General features: G+C 44.9%; 4 protein-coding genes across 5 annotated transcripts; 2 read left to right on the top strand and 2 right to left on the bottom strand.

Annotated features, from left to right (window-relative positions):
• The first annotated feature begins 2,138 nt into the window (after positions 1-2,138).
• LOC135618385 (uncharacterized) lies at positions 2,139-3,102 on the top strand. The gene has a single exon (XM_065119269.1). It carries the CDS (start codon positions 2,229-2,231, stop codon positions 2,880-2,882), a length of 654 nt encoding a protein of 217 aa, XP_064975341.1. The 5' UTR covers positions 2,139-2,228; the 3' UTR covers positions 2,883-3,102.
• Positions 3,103-4,727: 1,625 nt separating this feature from the next.
• LOC135619208 (IRK-interacting protein-like) lies at positions 4,728-6,549 on the bottom strand. Its single transcript, XM_065121003.1, has 2 exons — positions 6,390-6,549; positions 4,728-6,303 (listed from the first exon to the last, which is right to left on the bottom strand). Exons 1-2 carry the CDS (start codon positions 6,450-6,452, stop codon positions 4,873-4,875), a joined length of 1,494 nt encoding a protein of 497 aa, XP_064977075.1. The 5' UTR covers positions 6,453-6,549; the 3' UTR covers positions 4,728-4,872.
• A 2,373-nt stretch (positions 6,550-8,922) lies between these two features.
• LOC135619207 (very-long-chain aldehyde decarbonylase GL1-10-like) lies at positions 8,923-11,106 on the bottom strand. Of its 2 annotated transcripts, XR_010489343.1 has the most exons (6): positions 10,501-11,106; positions 9,839-10,161; positions 9,584-9,731; positions 9,459-9,491; positions 9,078-9,247; positions 8,923-9,008 (listed from the first exon to the last, which is right to left on the bottom strand). XR_010489343.1 is itself a non-coding variant. In XM_065121002.1 (5 exons), the coding sequence occupies exons 1-5, from the start codon at positions 10,828-10,830 to the stop codon at positions 9,176-9,178; spliced, it is 906 nt and encodes a 301-aa protein (XP_064977074.1). In that variant the 5' UTR covers positions 10,831-11,106; the 3' UTR covers positions 8,923-9,175. The 2 variants fall into 2 exon arrangements, 1 of the variants encoding a protein (XP_064977074.1); XM_065121002.1 differs by having other exon boundaries at positions 8,923-9,247.
• A 4,264-nt stretch (positions 11,107-15,370) lies between these two features.
• LOC103995012 (protein PSK SIMULATOR 2-like) lies at positions 15,371-17,374 on the top strand. Its single transcript, XM_009415497.3, has one exon. It carries the CDS (start codon positions 15,689-15,691, stop codon positions 17,105-17,107), a length of 1,419 nt encoding a protein of 472 aa, XP_009413772.2. The 5' UTR covers positions 15,371-15,688; the 3' UTR covers positions 17,108-17,374.
• Positions 17,375-20,238: the final 2,864 nt, after the last annotated feature.

Genomic DNA, 20,238 nt, shown 5'->3' with positions numbered 1-20,238 from the left:
TTTGCTAGTTGCACTTCTCCGTTTTGTTGATGACAAAGGGGAAGAAGTTATGTTGATGATCATGCATTGAATGATGTATTAAAAATTTGATTATGCATGATTTTGTGTTACTTGGGCTCATAATGATTTCTTGATTAAATTTGCTTTGACTTGAATTCAACTTAAATTTAAGGTTCTATTAATATGGCATATTGATAGGGGGAGTTTGTTTGAACTTCATCATCAATTGGTTGTCATCATAAAAAAGGAGAAGATTGTTGAATCTCGAATTTTAATGATGAAACCAATTGATAGTATTTATCTAATGTGCGTTTAAGTGACGCAGGACTAACTTCGATCAGAAAAGGCAAATCGATTAAAGTAGGAGGAATCAGATGTTGGGCTGGAGCAAACATATCAGAAGATTGGACGTCGGGCCGAATGATCGGTCAACATGTCGACAGAAGGCTTCGGTCCGTGAATTCGGGCATCGGGCCAAGAAGATCGGACATTACGCCAAGGAGATCAGATGTTACGATAAGACAACATGCTAATTGAGCAATACGTCGAAAGGAAAGGACGATATGCCGAAGGATCGAACGAAGCGTTGGAAGAACCAATGACATGCCGGGTAACATAGGATTCGCTTGTAATAGATTATATCTAGATCGAGTCTAATTGGGTCGGTTTAGAATGTAATTAGGCCAACTCAATTAGGGGTTAATTCGGCCCTAATTTGGACTATGTTGAGCCAAGTAAAAATGCTCAAATAGTAACCCAACAAGTGAAACCGTCATAGTACAATCTCCGATACTGTATCAAGTAGTGGTACTGTCGGTTTGGGCAGTGGTACCTCTCAAACACAGTCTCCAAGAGACTGTTAGGCGGTGATACCGGTAGTCTGGGCGGTGATACCGTCCAGTATCTGGCTGCAGGTGGTGGTACTGCCTAGTGCAGGCAATGGTACCGCTCGTACCCCGAAATCTCAGGGATTTAAATTTTGGCTCCAAATTTTAAAGCTATTCGGGGGTCTATAAATACCCCAGCTATTCCTGCATGGAGTAGTAAGAAAAGTAAACAAAAACTCTATGTTTCTAGAGTTGAAAACCCTTATAAAGTGTAGAGTCCCTCCTCCTAAAGTTTAGAGACCATTCTAAGGGAGAGTGTGAGGGTAGCTTTGTAAAAAAGAGGTGTAAAGATTCTCTTTTGAACCTATCAAAAGGAGAATCGAGTTGTAAAAGGGTAGTTGGTCTTCGCCCATTGAAGGAAGACCGGTAGTGAAAGCTAGTGGCCTCGAGTAAAGAGGAATCGGGAGTAGAGGTAAGTCACGATGACCAAACCAATATTGCTCAAAATATTACCTCTCCTATACTTCTTTCTTTCTTTCTATACAAGTTATCGTAACTTGAGAATGGCTTCTGATACTACACATTTGCATATATGAACAAAATGTACAACCTATATCCATGGATATTAATCACATAGTTGCATTATATCCATGCATTAGGTTTCTACATCACATCAATTATAATATGTATATATATATATATATATATATTATCTCAATCTTATTCTTTTTATTTTGATTTCTCCTCTTCCTCCCATCAGCCCACTTAAGATGTCTGATTCTTTTATTTGGCTCTCTTGTTGACCCAAAGTGCCGGCTGCGTCACCACGTATCGTCACGATTCCTCTGTCTCTCTCTCTCTCTCTCTCTCTCTCTGGGTCGCTGCTCTCTTCTCAACCCCAAGGCAACCGGGATAAGTACGGCCACGTTACCAGAGAAGGGCGACGTCTTCGTACCTCCCACGGACGCCACTTGCTGCGTGCTTGTCAGAAGTCAACCACCTTCGTGAGCAGCCACTTAGAGATCACAATTCTCGGGCGTCCAAATCAACCCACCACCTGCTCGATTGCACCCAGCAAAACCACCATTGAGTATTTCACGCTTCTTTCTTGACGAGTAGTGTTCTGTCTCGGTGCGAAGCTCCACAAAAAGACATGCACAGTTGCACTTACTTTAAAGCAGCACGCCCACCGAACAAAAAAGCTGAGCTTGTCCGCTTACGCCGCTGCAATCCACATCGGCATGTTGGCGGATCGTTCCAAATGTCAACGTTCCACGGGTGTATTATAATGCTTAGATTCTTTCTTCCTCCACTTAAAAATCCATCCGCAGCCCCACTTTGTTCAACGTCCAAAGCCCAAAAGAAAAGAGGAGGAGGAGGAAGAGAAGATTGCAGTGAGAGATGAAGCTGGTTTGGTGCCCTGAGACTGCCTCCAAGGCCTACATCGACGCAGTCACGGCCCTCGCCGATCGGAACCTCGAGGAGATCAACGTCGCCGAGCTGGTCTCCGCCATGGCTGGGGGTTGGAAAGCGCAGCTCATCGTGGAAGCATGGGCTCGCGATGCCGGCGCCGCCACCGGCATCGGGCTCCGAGCTGCCGCCAAGCACGGGCGAGGCCGCCACGTGTGCGTCGTTCCCGGAGAGCAGTCGGCGGCGGAGTACGTCGACGCGATGCGACGGGCGGGAGCTGCGGTGGAGGCGGAGTCGGTGGTGGTGGGGGAGGCGGAAGAGGTGATGCGGGAACTGGAGGGGGTGGACCTGATGGTGGTGGACTGCCGGCGGAGGGACGCGGGGAGGGTGCTGAGAGAGGCGCGGCCGGGGCCGAGGGGGATGGTGGTGGTGTGCAAGGGGGCGGGCCGGCGGCGGGGCGGGGCTGCCGCGGCGCTAGGCGCGGGGACGAGGGTGGTGCGGTCGACGTACCTGCCGGTGGGGTGCGGCGTGGAGGTGTTGCACGTGGGCGTCGGAAACGGGCCGAGCTTGGGTGGCGGCGGAGGCCGGTGGATTAGACACGTGGACCGTGACACCAAGGAGGAGCACGTGTTCCGCCGGCGGTGAGACCGATCGGTGTCAACCTCTTAATCCTGTCTTTAATCTGTTTCAGTACTCAACTAAATCTTCTGTGAACAAGATATATAAACAAGAACGCCAACAAGGTTTTGGAACTGCAATATTTTCTATAAATAATTGCTGAGGTATTTGTTTTTTTTTTGTTTTTCTCTAATGTATCCTTATGTTATCAATACGGCGGTTCAAAACGTTGATTAAATTCTTTAAAATTAAAAGTAAGCATAAAAAATATATTATCAAAAATATTCCCCATATAATTTAATTAGCACCTTCAATCAAGATTGAAGTGAGATACATATAAAAGAAAATTCTTAATTGACTCCGAATCATTATTTAATTCGAATAATTAATTTTTAAGTTATTTTTATTTTCAAAAAAATTAAAGGATTTTGCCCGTGTTAGGTATTAATTCATATTTGAATGTAATTATGACTCATTCCAAATAGTAAGAATCTAATTAGGATTCATAAAATATTTACCAACTCTAATACTACATTATTCTCGTTCCAATAAAAATCAAATTAGCATCCATTTTCACATGCGTTAAATTTTTTTAATTTTTTTTACAAATGCTAAGTAGTCTTGATGTGGATTTCAGATATAACATCTTATACTGTGTATTCAACAAACCTGATGAGGGTAATAATGGTGACAAGACGCGTCACGACGTCAGTCACGCCTGGACGACACTCTGCCCGAGGAAGAGGACAATAATGTCGACTCGATGTGCGCCGACGTCACCCGCTCTCAGACAACGACTTCATCGTTGTCTGACCCCACACGCTTGGCCGAGGCAGAGGAGGACGACGACCGAGGCTCGCCCATACCCTATGACAGTTCGGTTCTCTATGCAACGCCAACGACAACGTCAGACGCCATCAGAGGTACGATCATGCTCCTACGGGTAGACACATCAGGTAACACTAAACTTACCTATAAATACCCTCGAGTTCTAAACGAAATGGAGGGTACCTCTTCATACAAAAATCCCCTCCGCATCCACTAATTTGATCGTCGGAGGGGTCGGGCCGAGCTTCCGACCCGACCTGTGTGCATGTGCAAGAACGGGGTCACCTCTTCCCGGTGTTGCGGCAAAAGCTTTCCTCCCGACGCGACATCCCGATCGGACAGCCATAATCGACCACTGAGAGATCTCGAGGGACGCTACGCGAGATCCCTGTCATTCTGATCTAATCAAGCCGCGTCGATCCCGAGACCACTGGCATAAAGTTGTTTGAACTAACAAAACCCGTAATCTCAAATTGGACATTTTAGTGCACTGATGTGGACGGGGAGTTATTATGCACGCTTTTATTTCACCTATGAAAATACACTTAGTGCGTTCGAATCCCTTCCTCGACCTCTCATTTTCTAGCATTAATATCCTGACTGCCTAAACACCGCCAATTCCTCGTTTCGGTTCTCACACCACACTACACAACAACAGGACCGAAATGATTGCGTCCGACGTCAACGCCGTGCATGTAATGCAAAGCATGACACGCCACCATACATCATCGGCGTGTATCATTAATTGTATTTTGGATCTTTCTTGTACAGCCGAACAACAATCGAGTCACATGTTCGGCTCTCGAATATTACTGCGACGCATCTACTCCGACCGATTTAATTGCCGAACCAAGATGGCAATTTGGGTTGGGTTCAACCAGAATGGGGCATTAAGCGGTTGCCAATAAGTTGACTCAAGCCGATTCGATGCCACCCCATATTTATGTCTAAACATGTTCTTTTTAATGCAGTATATCAATCAATTAAGATTTTTTTTTCAACTGAAAATTATATATATATATATATATATATATACATATTAACTGGACATGTTACCCAGATCCAAAATCTTATTAAGTATGAACAGCCTCTCACTGAGGGGGGGGTAAAAACATAAAAATAAATAAAAATAAAAACAAGCCAGGAAATGTTATTGCTGGATATTCTGCACGCACCACTTTTGACAGTATTATTTCTTTCCTACACTGCAGCTGCGAAGGTCTCTCGTAGCCATCGTCGTGTCACTCCGACCGTTGTTACCGCACTCGCTGTTGTACGCGCAGAGCACCGTGCACTTGACCACCCCACCGCCACCGTTGTTGTTGTACACGTGGAACCCGGGAGCCACCATCGCACGCACGCTCGCTGTGGTCTGCCGCCTGGCCCGGTCGGACGCGACGTCCTCCATGAACCGGCCGTCGAAGCGCGCTCCCCGGCCGGCCCTCAGCGCCGGGACCGCCGGGTGGACGGAGCGCGCCATGAGCCGGACCACCCACGCCCCCTTTGCCGCCCCGAAGAAGGCTTGCAGCAGCCCCTCTGGCCACGCTCGCGCCAACCCGACCATCACCACCACCTCGCTCATCTTCCGGTCGCAGAACCGGCTCAGCCCCTCGCTGTAGTGCCGCGTCCCATTGCTGAGAACCTCTTCCCAGCCCAGCCCCCGGACCGCCTCGTAGCCCGCCCGGCTGGCCGCGCACCGGACCGCCGGATCGATCTGCCTCGCCTCCTCCTCCTCGTCCTTCTCGAACCCGTCATAGAGCACTCGGTTCAGCAGCGCTTCCATGTAGAACACCAAACCGCCGGGGTTCCTCTGCCACTGGACCGCGGCCCGGGGATCGTACGACTGGATCAGCGCGGCGACCCGGTCGGAGGACAGCGACCCGGGTGGGCTGAGTCGGAGCTGAGCGATCAGAGATCGGGCGAGGTGTCGGACGGCAGCCCGTGCATCGGCAACTGCGAGGTGGAAGGACTCCGCCGGGAAGGTGCCGGAGGACGGCCCAGGAGCAGGGCCGGATTGGAGGGCGGCCCGGAGGTCACAGCAGTGGGACTCGAGGCGATCGATCTTGTCATCCAGCTCGGCGAGAGACTGCTTGAGGCGGGAGGCCTCGAGCACGGCTTCGTCACGCTTCCGCGTGGTGTGGATAAGCTTCCGGGAGAGCTCCGCCGCCAGGAAACGCCATTGGTCCTCGCGGAGAGCAGAGGAGGCTGCTGCGGCGGAAGAAACGGCGGGGCTCCGTCGGGTGAGAGAGAAGAACAAGGAGCGGAGGAGGCCGCCTTGACCGGGAGACGAAGAGGAGAAAGCGGTGGGATGTTGGCGGCCAGAAGCAGTGTCGAGAGGAACGACGGATATGAGCTTGTCGCGGGAGGTCGGTCGGCAGTTGTTGCAGGATACGGACACACCCTCGCTGTCGTCGTGGCCTCTGGAACGGGAGGGTCGCCGCGTGGTGGCCATTGGTAAGGCAATTGCCGCCGAGGACGCGGTGGAGGCGTGGTGCTGCGCAGGGTTGTGCACGGACGAAGTACTATCGGTTACGGCCGCAGTGGATGGCTGTTCTACAGGCACTGCTTCCTGCGGCTGCTCTTCTTCCTCCTCCTCTTCTTCCTCGTCGTGTTCGGGAATCTATCAACGACGTACATGCAAGTGTGAGAACTTTCTAAAGACTCAAACCAATTGAGGAAGAATTGAGAAAAGAGAGTGCTGCTTACAGGGGTGAATACCGAAGAGCGCGGAAAGGGCGGAGGAGGAAGAAAGGAAGAGGAGGAGGCCATATCGGAGATGGGCTAATTCTCGTGTCGTTACGTCTGTGTTCTCTGCGGGGCAGGGTCGAGTTAAATGCAGTGTCCAAACGTCACTCTCACGCAATAAATTGGCTGCAGTCTTCGTTTGCTTGCGCCATTGTGGTTAGTCTGTTCTCTTTTGTCTCTTTATCCGCCTCCCATTCCTCTCGACTGTCAATTGCAGTTGCAGAAACATCCATCAACAAAGCAGCATTTAAGCCGACAGCAGTACATTTTGGACGCTCAAAAACAAAGGATGGATGGACGTCGAGAGTCATTGACGATTCTATCGTTATGAAATAAAAGGGTTAAAAAAAAAGATAAAACTTTTATCTGTAATCTATTTACCCGTTTACTGTAACCTCTTAATAAATTATAAGTTTTTATCCATTTAAGCTAGTTAATATCTTAATAATAACTAGGATGAATTCATAGAAAAAGTTTGTTGTTAAGAAATTTTAGCATAGCATTGCATGAATTAATAATTTTACCTTTGGCCTTTGTTGGATTCATCATCGTCTACGTTTTAGATTACTCCTATCTTAGTTCTTTTCCCCTTTGTTCTACTAAATTTATCGTTACTTTTGTTAATCCTATGTAATTCGTCGAACTTATCTCACCCTCAAGCGAGGAGAGAGAGGGCATAGAAGCGATGACAACTCTTATTTGAGAAATGAGGGATACCAAGGGTATAGACGAGATGCACAGGGGAGAGTTTGACGAGGTTCCATCATGTCCTCTCCTTCCTCGTGCAAAGATTAACATAAGATAATGAAACAATACAAGGATAGTACATAATAAAGAAGACGATAGATTTGATGAGGCTAAAGATAAAATTATCATTTATGAAAAAAATAATTTATAAAAATTTTAAAAAATTAGATGCTTGTGAAAATTTAACAAAAATATGGATTTTTTCTTTAAAAAATCGTTTTCTTGATAATTTAATATTTTAATTTTTTTTTAGGACCACGTAGCTGCCGGTCTTCCCCGCATGTGGTCATTCATATCCTATGTGTGCCGATTTTATCCGTTATGGAAAATTCTGTGGAGATGGATATTATAATACGCTGTGAGAGAAATATGTTAATTTATATATTAATTAAATCGTTAAAAAGAAGAGTAAAAAGACACAGATAACAAGTCAGTTTCAAGCTGTGAGCGTGAGTCATGGTTGATTGTCTGAAGCGACGACCTCTCAACCGCCTGCAATTATACACATCATATTCCATTCACAAGTCACACCCCGTGACGGTACCACCGATCCCTAAGTCGCAAGTTGCGGGCGGCCGTCCCCAAATGGGGCGTGTTTCGCATACACGTGTGTGCCGGCACGCGCGCCACACCTCCATACTGCCAAACCATTAGATAAGGATACGGTCCCGCTTCGAGGGCAAAATTCTAGGATATATATATATGGTATATAAAATTTGTAAGGGTTAAATATCAAGAATAAAAATAACAGGGAGAGATTCCAGTCTAAGTCTATCATATTAAGATCAAAACGGGGTTAAGATGTCACTTTAAGATGAGAAAGTATCATAAATCATGGTTTGAGATAATATGGGGGACACAGATGAATCGTATGAGAGAATATATTTGGAAATATATTTAAAATATAAATTAATGTTTTATATTTTTTTAAAAATATATCTGGCTTAGATACTACATTAAAAATAATTAAATGCTAGTATTTTAGTATTTACATGATACAAATATAATTTTTTAAAATTCTAAATATAACCTGTGATAAATCAATATGGTTTATATTTAAAATAAAAATAAAACTTTATTTTATTTATTTTTATTATTTTATTTAAATATATATTCAATTTTGAATAAATATTTAAAATATTAGATAGATAAATTTATTATAAAATATTTAATGGACTTTTGAATACATTTTGACCAAAACAAAATCTACATCAATGCATATTTAAAATATATTTTTTCATATATTATTTACCAAACACTTAAGGTATTTTACAACCGCACATTCATTTGGAAACATATAAATATGTTTCCAAATGTAACTTTAATCATTTAGAAGGATGATTAAAGTTATAACGAGAGATCCACTTCAATGGACAATACGATGATTAAAAGAATTATATATTTAAAGAGTAAATATCGTGATATATGCATACACAAAACTTTATGTCAGATAAAAGACTTTCTCAATTTCCTTCGAAGTATGCAAATCATACCATCTTAAGATCCATCATCACCGGTAACGCAGCAATTGTCCTCAGTGCTATCAACTAACTACATCAAATAACATTCTCTCTGGCAGTATGGATTTGTGAGGCTCCTGGGTTTGGTTACATCAAGTTTGTGAGGGATTACCGCATCACAATTATATTTTAGGATTATTATTAAGTCAACTTAAATAAATTAATGGTAATCATATTTATAAATGATTAATCTGAGTTTTCTAGACGGAAATTAATGACAGTAGCGATTAGATTTACGATGACAAGTATGCTTATAATCAAACTTTGCAAGAAAACCCGAGTAGAGTGTTCATTGCTACATGCATTCCAATCACTGCCACAAAACAAACATTAGCATAAGTAGTGTTCATCATGAACTGTAAAATCACCAGCGAAAGCTCACTTCCTGAGTGCAAAAGCTTCCCTCGATATCAACATGCTGCTACGAACACACAGCTTTTTTTTGCATGGGAGCAGAGGAGCAAAGGTAAGCCATCCTTCTTAATCGCGCTTGCCACTCATGTCCGTCATTTCCCCATGCTGCTTATCTGCATCACTCTGCTCCCTCAGCAGCTGTTAACATGAAACAGTGAGTCAACAAGAGATAGATAAATGTATACATTGCTTGAAACAAATTATCAAGACAATCTAAATGCTCAAACTCATCAGTAGAGTGTCTTTATGGGGGACAGAAATTTGAATCCACCACTGCGTCACTTGGAAATTTAAAGTTTCAGCTGCAACATGTACAGATTTTGGCTAGGAAACACACATGATTATTTACCTTCACAGACACTGCTTTGTGATATCTGTATCCCTGCAATTGTCAAGGCGGAGGCAAATTAATTCACCACTTGTTTGCATGTGAAATGTGCAGGTTTAGACGATGAACAGATGGTGCTAAATAACCTTATCAGTCCCATATATGTAGTCACAGTAGGTGAAGACCGATGCAAAGTTGTTGTGACTCTGCCCTCCTACGTAGTGATGGTAATCATGGAACTCTGCTCCTCCGTAGAACGGGATGTACTTGGTAGGGGTTCGAGGGAAGTCGTAGCTGCCACATCCCACCATGTCAGGGGAAAATGCCGAGTGAAACGGAGACGAATGTCAAGGCCGGAGAGAGAGAGAGAGAGAGAGAGAGAGAGAGAGAGAGAGGGGTACCCGCAGTGTATCTCGATGGCTTCGATGTGGCGGAGCACGAACCAGAGCCAAAAGGTGAGGATGTGGCCGGGGGCGATGGCGGGGCCGAGGAAGGCGGGCAGCCCCAGGATGAGGACCTCGGCCCAGTGGGCGTACGGCGCCGCGAACCCGATGGGCGCCGTGAACTCGTGGTGCACCCTGTGGACGTGCTCGTAGCCCCACCGGCAGTGCAGCGCCCGGTGGAGCCAGTAGTTGAAGTAGTCCTCCACCACGAAGTACACGCCCAGCTGCGCCGCCACCTCCCACGCCGAGGGCAGCGGCAGCCCCAACCGAATCCCCCACCACTGCAACCTTCCCCAATCATACGTCAGAGAGCTAGAAGATGTGACGCACCCACGCGGGTGATGGTCATCGGCTAACCCTTCGGCCCTACATAATCCCCTTTCCCGGACAAGTTAGCCAATGGCTCACACACTCACTCACCACACAACAGCATCTTCCTCCAGATGGACTTATGATCGAGGTGAAGCTTCTTAGAGAGATGGTGGCCACAATGCTACCTTACAATCCTCTAGAACAGATCACATGCGCTCACTCTCCAGTTATTTTTGAGACACGATTCAAATCATAAACATATTTACGCATGCAAGAAATTGAATCGAGGTGCATGAAGGCCTATGCACCTTGATGGTGGGGAAGGAGAAGAGCTGCAGAGGACCGACGGCAAAGACGAAGGTCTTGACGACGTTCCTGTAGCACCTGAGGACGTCGGCGACGGGGACGTGGATCTTCGGCTGGAGCTTGTACCTGTGGATGGCCTTGGGGCGCATCAGCTCCACCAAGGCCACGGGGAGCGGCGCCAGAGTGTAGACCAGGAGGATGAAGACGATGTTGTGGGCGTAGAGCCAGAAGTCATGCATCCCGGCGGAGTACTGGAACCAAACCGTTTCCGCCGAAGTCAGGTTCCTCCCCAGTGCCGCCTCCGCCTCGCTGATGCTTGCGAACGGCAGCATGGTGGCGGAGGCCAAAGCTACGGGGAAGGAGATAAGGAAGGGGAGGTGGAATGGTGATGCCTCTAACAGATCTTCTTCCTGCACATATATGCAGGCATGGCGTCCGAACACTATCCACCCACCCTCCTTGATTGCACTAGGGCGTCAATGTCTCGATTCCTGGCAGCTCCACGTAAGAGGAAAAGGAGCAGTGCTTGTTAGGCAAGTTGAGGTAGACTACAGAGAGACGAACTCCATCTCTCTTCCTCTTCAAATGACGTTGCTGTAGGGCGACCACATCGTGGAAGAGCCGATCCCTCCACTGCTTTCTTGTGATATTTTTAGCTCCAACATGGGCAATTGCCTGTAGGAAAACAGATGACGATTGACAACGGATCACAACCTTCATTTAAGATCCAGAGATTACAGCACGTAGCGTGTCATGGCATGCCATACTGCCATGTCGAGCCTTAGTACAAGTAATTAAATCAGCACCAGTCTTAGTCGTTTATTGAAGAGATTGGTACTGTACTAGCGCGTGTCATGGCATTATATATATATATATATATATATATATATATATATATATATATATATATACTTCCATCATGATTATATTATCAAAATAATTAGTAGACGTATACTCTTAATAATAACTCTCACAGACATCGCATATAGTGTGTATAACCTATTACCCTAAAAAAAAGTTTGATAGATTAAAGCTTGTGAGTTTAAAGAAAATAAAAAAAATTATTATATCAAATGAAGTAGACTCAAACTTAAGATGTATCACGTCGATAATAATGCACTGATCAACTCGAATATCTTAACATAGACTTGATTTATACAAATCATGAAAAAAGATGTCCCATTCTTTTTCTTTTGTTTATAAGATACGTGATTTTCGAACTCCGATAATTAAGTTCAAACTGAATTAAGAGAGCACGTTATTTTTTTTAAAAAAAAAAACTTATATTGTTAGTTAGGATTGATCGTTTGTTATTATTATTATTCGTAGTAGTTCGGACAAGTTAGGTGATAGGTCATGCAACTCATGTATAGATTGTCTAATTATGAGCATGTGATGGGAATGGGCTATAAGTTGTTCGATAAGAGTCGGTGTGGGATATCATTAATCGTCTCTCATCCATCATCACTCTTTTCTTTCTTCTTGTTGAAGGAAACGTATTTATTGAGATGCATCGATTGCTGGCCTCTTATTTATCCGTTAGTTCTTCAAGCTGATTCGACGATAACGCACAAAATAGTCATTACCTCTTCGTGTATTAAACGCTCCTTTATTATAATGTTATATTAAAGTTAATGCAATTAAGTCTATTCATGGTTGGCAGCTAAGAAAAGGGATGCGTCTGTGCAATAAAGTTCTTAAATTCCAACCATTAAAACAGTATTTTAAGCGTGAAATTTATTGAATAAAGTTTCGCCCATCCAATGTTGATAAATGATAAATATTCATCCGATAAAATTTTTGAGTATCGACATTAGATATATCAACCGATATACTAACATCATGTGTTTTTATACCTAAAACATTGATCGGATAGTGACGTGCTAAGTTGCTTACTAAATTTTATAGGTTGAAACTCGACATATTTTTAAAAATAATAATTAACTCGGTTAGTAAATATCTTGATTGTTTATTATAAAGTCTTATGTACTCGAATATCACCATCCCACTTATCCTTAAATAAATAAATAAATAAATATATAATATAAAATTTATTGAATAAAATTTTGAAACATTAGGCTTTAGTAAAAAAAAAAGTAGATAAAGATTTTAATCCTAATAAATGGATCTAATATACCATACCATCAGACCAATACTTTTGAGATGGGCAGGTCATCCGTATTATGTTAAGTAATTAAGGATTCGGTAAAGAAATTTTTGCCTAGCACATATTCTACTTCTTTTGGCCAATGGGGACTTGGGAGCTCTCTCTCTCTCTCTCTCTCTCTCTCTCTCTCTCACACACACACACACACACGCACACACACACATCTATTGAACCGTGTGAATCTTGATTAATTAACGAGTTTTTCTTTAAAATAAAAAAAAAATCGATTTAGTTATGACTAATGATAGTAAATATTAGATTATTTGAACATGATTAAGTATTTAAAGGATATTAGTGTCAATTAAAGTTTCAATGACAATTACATGCATGGAGGTTCTTAGATTTTTTTAGGATATATACGTATAGAAAGAGAGAGAGAGAGAGAGAGAGAGAGAGAGAGCTTAAATATAGAAGGTCACCTATATCGAAGGAATTATGGATGTGTGTTCATTGGAGTTTGGCCGGAGAGAGAATGACAACAGATAGCCTTCTGATTGGACGTATGGATGGTGAGAGACATTAAGTAATGCTCTCGGAATTATGTACGGAGACATCAAGTATGGCCGGAGAGAGAGAGTGGCAGTTGCGAGACATGAACTCTAGTAAAATTAGTTAGAAAATCAACCTTATTGTTGATGTTTGTAGTGTTATATTACTTGTGCAAGATTAAACTATCATGAGGAATATATTTAAAATTTAAATTATTATAGATCAAGAATACGATGATATTATCAGCTGAAACCTCCGTAGATTTGCACCCCCATAACTCTTCACCAGAAGAAATTAGGCTCCTCCCTTCTTTTCTCATTTCTGCGATCAGAGCATAGACAAGTTGAGACTTCCTTAAAATCCACAGGTATTGTTCTGTAAGGTGCCACTCATGTCATCGAAGAAATCACCATCCGGGCTCTTTGTTTTGTTAGGTTTCACAGTCTATTCCATGCATCATTCATTCCTTTGGACTCCGTCTACGTTCCGAGGGTTCTGGTCAAGCTCATTTGTCTTGCTCTTCGATCTCACCAGTGTCCGGTCCGTCTGCACGCATACCTTTGATTGCCAAAACTGTGGAGGAGGAGGAGGAGGAGAAGGTTTTCCCCGGCTAAGCAGCTTGTTATAGACATTCAACAAGCAGTATGGTCCCATCTCTTTGCTGTATTGTCCGCCTAAAGGGTAACACGTCCCCGCCTCCATTTCATCTGTGCGTGCAAGCCGGCAAGGGCTTTAAAGAGCCTCAGAATGAAGTCATGGGGAGGTGGTCAGTCTTCTCATCATTATATCCCACTCTCACATGCACTAGCTCGAATTGATCGAATACCAGATCTCCTTCATGGTGGGATCCGAGTAATGGTCACCAACGTCTGCGTCAATGCGGACCATATCCCGCCACCGGCATCGAGTGGAGGCGACCGTGTTCTTGCACGAAGAAGAAGGTGGGCGGGGCGGCGCGGGGGGAGGGATTCCTCCACCCGAAACCTTCTTTTCTTTTCCTCCGCCTCCACCGCATGCGCTGCCTATTCTTCCCTTCTTTTGTTTTCCTCCTCCTCCACTGCATGCGCTGCCTATTCTTCTAAAGCTGCAGCAGTCTCCTCCACTGCATGCGCTGCCTCTTCTTCGGAAGTTGCTGGTTGACGTCGAGGTGTATGGAGCCGGCAGGCCACTTCGGCCTCTCACCATTGATCCACCTGGATTTCCAAAACCCAAGCCTTTATCCCTTTGTCAACTCTCACATCCATTTCAATCCAGCTATCGGTCAGCAAATGCTTCCATAAACACCACGGTGTGTTCTGCTCCATATTCCCATACAGTCGCCTGCACGTAGTTTCCATATGGCTTTGGTACGTGGACCATTATATATGACGTACGGAGCTGTATCTCAGAAACATGGAGATCTGTGTCTATCTTCTAATCTTAATGCTGTTCAAACTCCAAACTACGTAAGGAAAAGTCAAAGCCGTGGTCAGCAACTGGTAGAACACAGTTTCATCAGCATCTGATGAGTCAACTGTTGTTCGACGGATGCCACAGGGTTACTAGGGAGATATTTCGTGTGAGCAGTATGAGTTCCAAGGATCACGTCATGGATGCTGGTTTTGTGGGTCAAACGGATCTCAATTGGTGGACTGCCCAATGGTCAATCCTATCCTCTGATTCTCTTATTTTGACCTCAGAAATCAGATAAACATTTATCACTTCCACGGTGGCTATAACTATAAATAAGATTAAATCAGCCCACCATCGTTCATTTGATCTTAAATCGAACTTAATATTTTGACCGGATTTGGATGTGAACTTATTATATGCCATGTGGCATATGGCTCTACATAGAAAAACATCATGGCATTGCTTTGCTATACTTTGGGTACTGATGTCCATCACAAAGCACCTAATCGTGGAATCTTGGGATACGAGGACAACATTCCATGAGAGCACCGACACCAAGTTAATAAGTTGCCATGATGGCATAATCGAGTAGTGATGGGAGAGAAGAATTTTGGTGCTAATAAACGCCTTATCAGATAGAACACTCCATTTGGTATGTTTGAATTCATTAGAAAATGCCAAGAACATTCTATTGTGTTTGGGGGACTGATGATGATTGACCCCTTGTTTGACCTTCACTAAAATATAGATCCCCTCCTGTATCGAAGCAACAACGCGGTGGAGATGCGTGGAAGTCAAAGGTGAAGGTGTTTAGCCTCACAAGTATTCGTTGCTGTGGATCTTAACTCCACAGCTTACTAATGATGGAAATGGTGAGGAGTGGGTATCTGCATCGAGTCAAAAGGAAAAGCTAAGTCTTCACGCTATTTATATGCTCGGTTGCCTCTCCATTCCTCCGTGCTTGTTGGCTTTCAACAGGCCATGATCGAACACAGCGAGGAAGTAGCTTTTTGCTCGCTGCTCTTATTTGTTCACCCATCGACCCTGCAACCCCTCCTCTCTCTCTCTCTCTCTCTCTCTCTCTCTCTCTCTAAAAAGATATAACCCAGTTCTGCTTTGCCATTTTATTCCCTTGAGCTAGCATGAGTACCATGGCGTTAGACTCATGGCTGAGCAGAGTGAAATCGGCCATCTTCACCGGGCTCGAGTCCGTCCGATCGACCATGAACGCCGACGCCGCCGACTCCGCGCTGGACCGAAAGAGGGCCACCGTTGGCATCCTCGCCTTCGAGATCGCCGGCCTCATGTCTAAGTTGCTCCACCTGTGGCGCTCACTATCCGACGCGCAACTCGCGCGCCTCCGCAACGACACCATCGCACTGCCCGGCATCAGGAAGATCGTCTCCGACGACGACTCGTTCCTCCTCGGCCTCGCGTGCGCTGAGCTGGTCGAGTCGCTCCGCCTCGTCGCCGAATCGGTCTCCATGATGAGCCAGCGATGCGTCGATCCGGCTCTGCGAGGATTTAGCGGAGGATTCAAGGAATTCTCCGACTTTGGCCACGATGCCAATCGGTGGGTCATGGGATGGAAGGAGATGGAGTCGAAGGCCAGGAAAATGGATCGGTACGTGGCGTCGACGGCCGCGCTCTACAAGGAGATGGACCAACTATCAGAGACGGAGCACAGCCTCAGAAAGATCGTGCACTGCGGTGGCGAGTGCAACCGGAGCATGTCGACGAGCAGGCTCGCCATGGTGGCCGAGATCCAGCAGAAGATCTTCTGGCAGAAGCAGCAGGTCAAGTACCTGAAACAAACGTCTCTTTGGAGCTGCACGTTCGACGCCGTGGTGTCGCTTCTGGGCCGGTCCGCATTCACGGTGGTCACCAGAATCAAGCACATCTTCCGCGTCGGCAGCGAGTCGTATCCCTTGCCTCGAAGCCTGTCGGGATCCGCTGCTGTGTACCCGTCCTCCGACACGGTTTCGCCGCCTTCGAAGTTTTTGTCGGGGCCACCGCTGCTCCCGTCGAAGCACGAGCAAGGAGGCTTCTTCGAGACCGGCTCGTCGATGCTGGTGCCGCCGCCGTCGACGCTGGGCGCGGCGGCGCTGGCGCTGCTCTATGCCAACTTGATCATAGTGCTGGAGAAGATGATCCGGTCGCCGAGGGCGGTGGGGGCGGACGCCAGGAACGACCTGTACGGGATGTTGCCGGCGGGCGTGAGGTGTCAGCTGCGGGCGAGGCTGAGGGGGGTGGGGCAGGCAGTGGCGCGGGACGTTGGCCTGGCCGCCGAATGGAGGGCGGCGCTGGCGCGGATCGCAGAGTGGTTGGGGCCGGTGGCGCACGACACCATAAGGTGGCAGGGGGAGCTGAGCTTCGAGCGGCGGAGCGCGGCGGCTCCCAGGGCCAACGTGCTCCTGCTGCAGACGCTCTACTTCGCCGACAGGGCGAAGGTAGAGGCCGCCGTCACGGAGCTGCTGGTGGGGCTCAATTATCTGTGGCGGTTCGAGAGGGAGATGAGCGCCCTGGCGTTTGCCGCAGATCACGGAGCACTCCAACAGTAAACGACGGAATGCTTCCATGTGTGCATCTTTACCTGGTTTGAGTTTGAGGACGATATATGGTGCCATCGAATGCTTGAAAGGTTGCAGTTGAGGAAGTCCGTATAGGAAGGAACCGTTCGTTCTCCTTCTTATCTGGTGTTCTCTGCAATGTCCAAACTAACATGCAGAGCTTTCCTTCTTCTCCTTCTATTGTTTGTTTGTTTGTTTAACTTCATGAAGATGATGGAGTACAAGATTAGCTGACGGTGAATGAAATAGTGTTCGACTCTGTTCAGAATTCTGCACTTGTTATTTGACAGGGGTTTGCCTTCTCCTCCCTCTTTGCCTACGACTCTGTCTCTGCTTGTTGCACATAATCCATCGATCGCTCACACGCTGTTCGCTCAACCTCTCCTGCACCAGGCCACTAAGGAGACGGATCGTGTACCTACGATGACTAGTTTTACGCATTTAGAATACACGTTGGTAGACTGGTTTTGTCTTATGCTCGCAAGGTATTCGACTCCGGGCGGACAAGGGGAGGGAGTTTTTTTAGCCCCCGCAACACATGGGAGTCAGTGGACGCAATCATGGCGAATCCATCACATGCTGCTCGCTCGCTCGATGGCGTCCGACCGGCCTTTCCCCACCTGCAGCCACCGAGTGCTGCATTGGATCATTGTGGCCACCAGCAGCTGCTTCTCAGCTGGCCTTTCTTTTCTTCTATTTCTTCCCGGGACGGGAGACTTCAACGAGAAGAGAGAAGACAGAGACTGCATCAGATTTTCCAATATATTTTAGCGATTAAACTATACACAAAATCAGGATATAATAGATCGTATGTAAATATTGATGTCTCGGCTGTGACTTTCCTAATCATAATAATTTATTTCGTCTTTTCTGTTACCGTAAGGCATGAGTGTGGAATGGAATCTGAAAGAGAGCAGCAATCGTAAGTCATGGGGTTGGCCTTTATAGAACAAGTCACACGCTAAAAGTGGAGCCATTCTATCCTAATGAGTCAGCAGACTGGCCCGTAATTAAAAGTGTGTCGTGCGGTCTCATTTATGTATTGACACATTATTGGGTAGGAGAAGATTACGGACTTTTACTAAGGAAATTTCCGGCTGCTAAATATTGTGTCGGTTGGAGGTTACGTCCAAGTCGATCATTTTAATATCAATACCTTTAAATCCTTAAAAAACTTTTATATAGAAGTTTGATTCACGCAACCTCCAAAATAATAAATATAATTTTACTATTCATGACCCATCAATTATTATTATTATTATTATTATTATTATTATTATTATTATTATTATTATTATTATTATTATTATTATTATTATTTTCTCCATAATCTCTTTTTCATCACTTATGATCGATTATATATCTTTTATTTTTTATAGTTAAGATTCATGATTTTAATGAACTATTTAAAGTTCTTATAATTTATTTTTATCTAAAATAATCCATATATTAAAAAAAAATAGTATATAAATTTCTTCCGTCAAATCTGAGTTAACAAATGTTAGAGTATGCGTACGTGATAAATTGACTCACAATAAATTATTAATATAATAATATATATAATTTAAGTTTAAAAAATAGTTAAGGTCTATTTTAGCCCATGTGATTTCGGTTATGGATCACTTAAAGTCTTTATGGTTTACTCATATCTAAAATAACTCCTATATTTTGAAAAATATAGTATATAAATCTCTCTTGTCAAATCTGAATTAACAAATACTAAAATTTATTTACATGACACTATAATTTAAGTTTAAAAAATGATTAAAGTCCATTTTAGCTCCCGTGATTTTAGTCATGGACCATTTAAACCCTTATGATTTATTCATATTTAAAATAACCCATATATTTTTAAAAACATAACATATAAGCCCATCTGAGTCTGAGTTAAATAGATATTAGAATCTTGTTTATATGCTAACTCATAAAAAACCATTAATATAATTACATATATAATTTAAATTTTTAAAAAAATTGAGACTACCATCAATGGCCGGAGGAGGCATTGTTATGGAAGCGACCACTAGTAGCAGCACTAAGTCGCTACTGCCTAATAGGGCGTCATACACATGCAGCCTCTCCCAATAAGCTTAGGAGCTTTCAGTCTTGTCTCAAATGGATATGCGTTGATTAGTTCGACGCTAGGCACATATAGGTCTCTTGGCCCCTCTATCTCCTCATAAGTGTCTTCATCTCCACTACCTCATACTTCATCCTTGTGTATGTCCTCACCCATCGTGCCTATGACATGATAGTCCAATTTTCCCTCACCTTCGCCTTCGATCTCTCCTACCTCCGCCTCTCTGCCTTCTTTCGTCACTATGACCTCCCTCGCTTCCTCTTCCTCGACAAGATGAACCTTAATCATCTTTTAAACTTAAACTACACGTTTTATTATATTAATTATTTATTATGAGTCAGCATGTCATGTAAGAAAACTCTAACAACTATTAACTCAAACTTGATGGGAGGGGCTTATATACTATGTTTTTGAAATTATATCGATGTCGGGAGTCTACAACCTACGGGCGTGATCAACCTCGGCACTCCGTTCAACCGATCGTAGCCTCTCAACATCGACCCGAGGACCAAGCTGTGCTGACTCACCAGCCACGATGCATCAGTTCATCAATATTTTTGGTGCTAGAAGAAGGACCAATGTCGTAGGAACACCCCGCAGGAGGTCACCCCGAGGGAGAACTACCAGCTAATCACCCCCCCTCTTGGACTCTGTGATCAGCCCCTCCCTGTCCTCAGGGATGGGGGCATCCTGGCCCCGACACTGGATGTCATCTATTCAATGATCCAGGGCTCTCTCCCCCCGGATATACTGCAGGACACTCGACGGTTTCACCCGAGGCGTTCCTCGGCTTGGCTAAGTACAAACCTTGGGGGAATGATGCAAATGATCGTCCAGCTCATTCCACATATCATGCAGCTAGCAACTCCCCCAACTGACCCGACACAACAAAGGCTGAGCAGGGAACAAGTCAGGATGGAAGAAGCCCGAGAGCAGGTAGCAAACCCGAGAAGCCTCCCCGAACAGAGCACACCCGCACCCTGCCAAGTTACTCCACCCCACCCCGAGCCCGTTACCTTATCATCGGACTCGACGGATGACT

This window comes from Musa acuminata, chromosome BXJ2-8, assembly GCF_036884655.1.
Source record: "Musa acuminata AAA Group cultivar baxijiao chromosome BXJ2-8, Cavendish_Baxijiao_AAA, whole genome shotgun sequence".
Classification (NCBI taxonomy): domain Eukaryota; kingdom Viridiplantae; phylum Streptophyta; class Magnoliopsida; order Zingiberales; family Musaceae; genus Musa; species Musa acuminata.
This window is presented reverse-complemented; position numbering and strand designations above follow the sequence as displayed.

Bases quoted from the DNA above. Each gene is read 5' to 3' on its own strand.
- LOC135619207 (XM_065121002.1), bottom strand. From the start codon at position 10,830: ATGCTGCCGTTCGCAAGCATCAGCGAGGCGGAGGCGGCACTGGGGAGG. The intron at 9,492-9,583 runs GTTATTTAGCAC...TGACAATTGCAG, and splicing joins ACATATATGGGACTGATAAG to GGATACAGATATCACAAAGC. The intron at 9,248-9,458 runs GTAAATAATCAT...TCATGTTAACAG, and splicing joins ACAAAGCAGTGTCTGTGAAG to CTGCTGAGGGAGCAGAGTGA.
- LOC103995012 (XM_009415497.3), top strand. From the start codon at position 15,689: ATGAGTACCATGGCGTTAGACTCATGGCTGAGCAGAGTGAAATCGGCC.
- LOC135619208 (XM_065121003.1), bottom strand. From the start codon at position 6,452: ATGGCCTCCTCCTCTTCCTTTCTTCCTCCTCCGCCCTTTCCGCGCTCT. The intron at 6,304-6,389 runs GTAAGCAGCACT...CGTCGTTGATAG, and splicing joins GCTCTTCGGTATTCACCCCT to ATTCCCGAACACGACGAGGA.
- LOC135618385 (XM_065119269.1), top strand. From the start codon at position 2,229: ATGAAGCTGGTTTGGTGCCCTGAGACTGCCTCCAAGGCCTACATCGAC.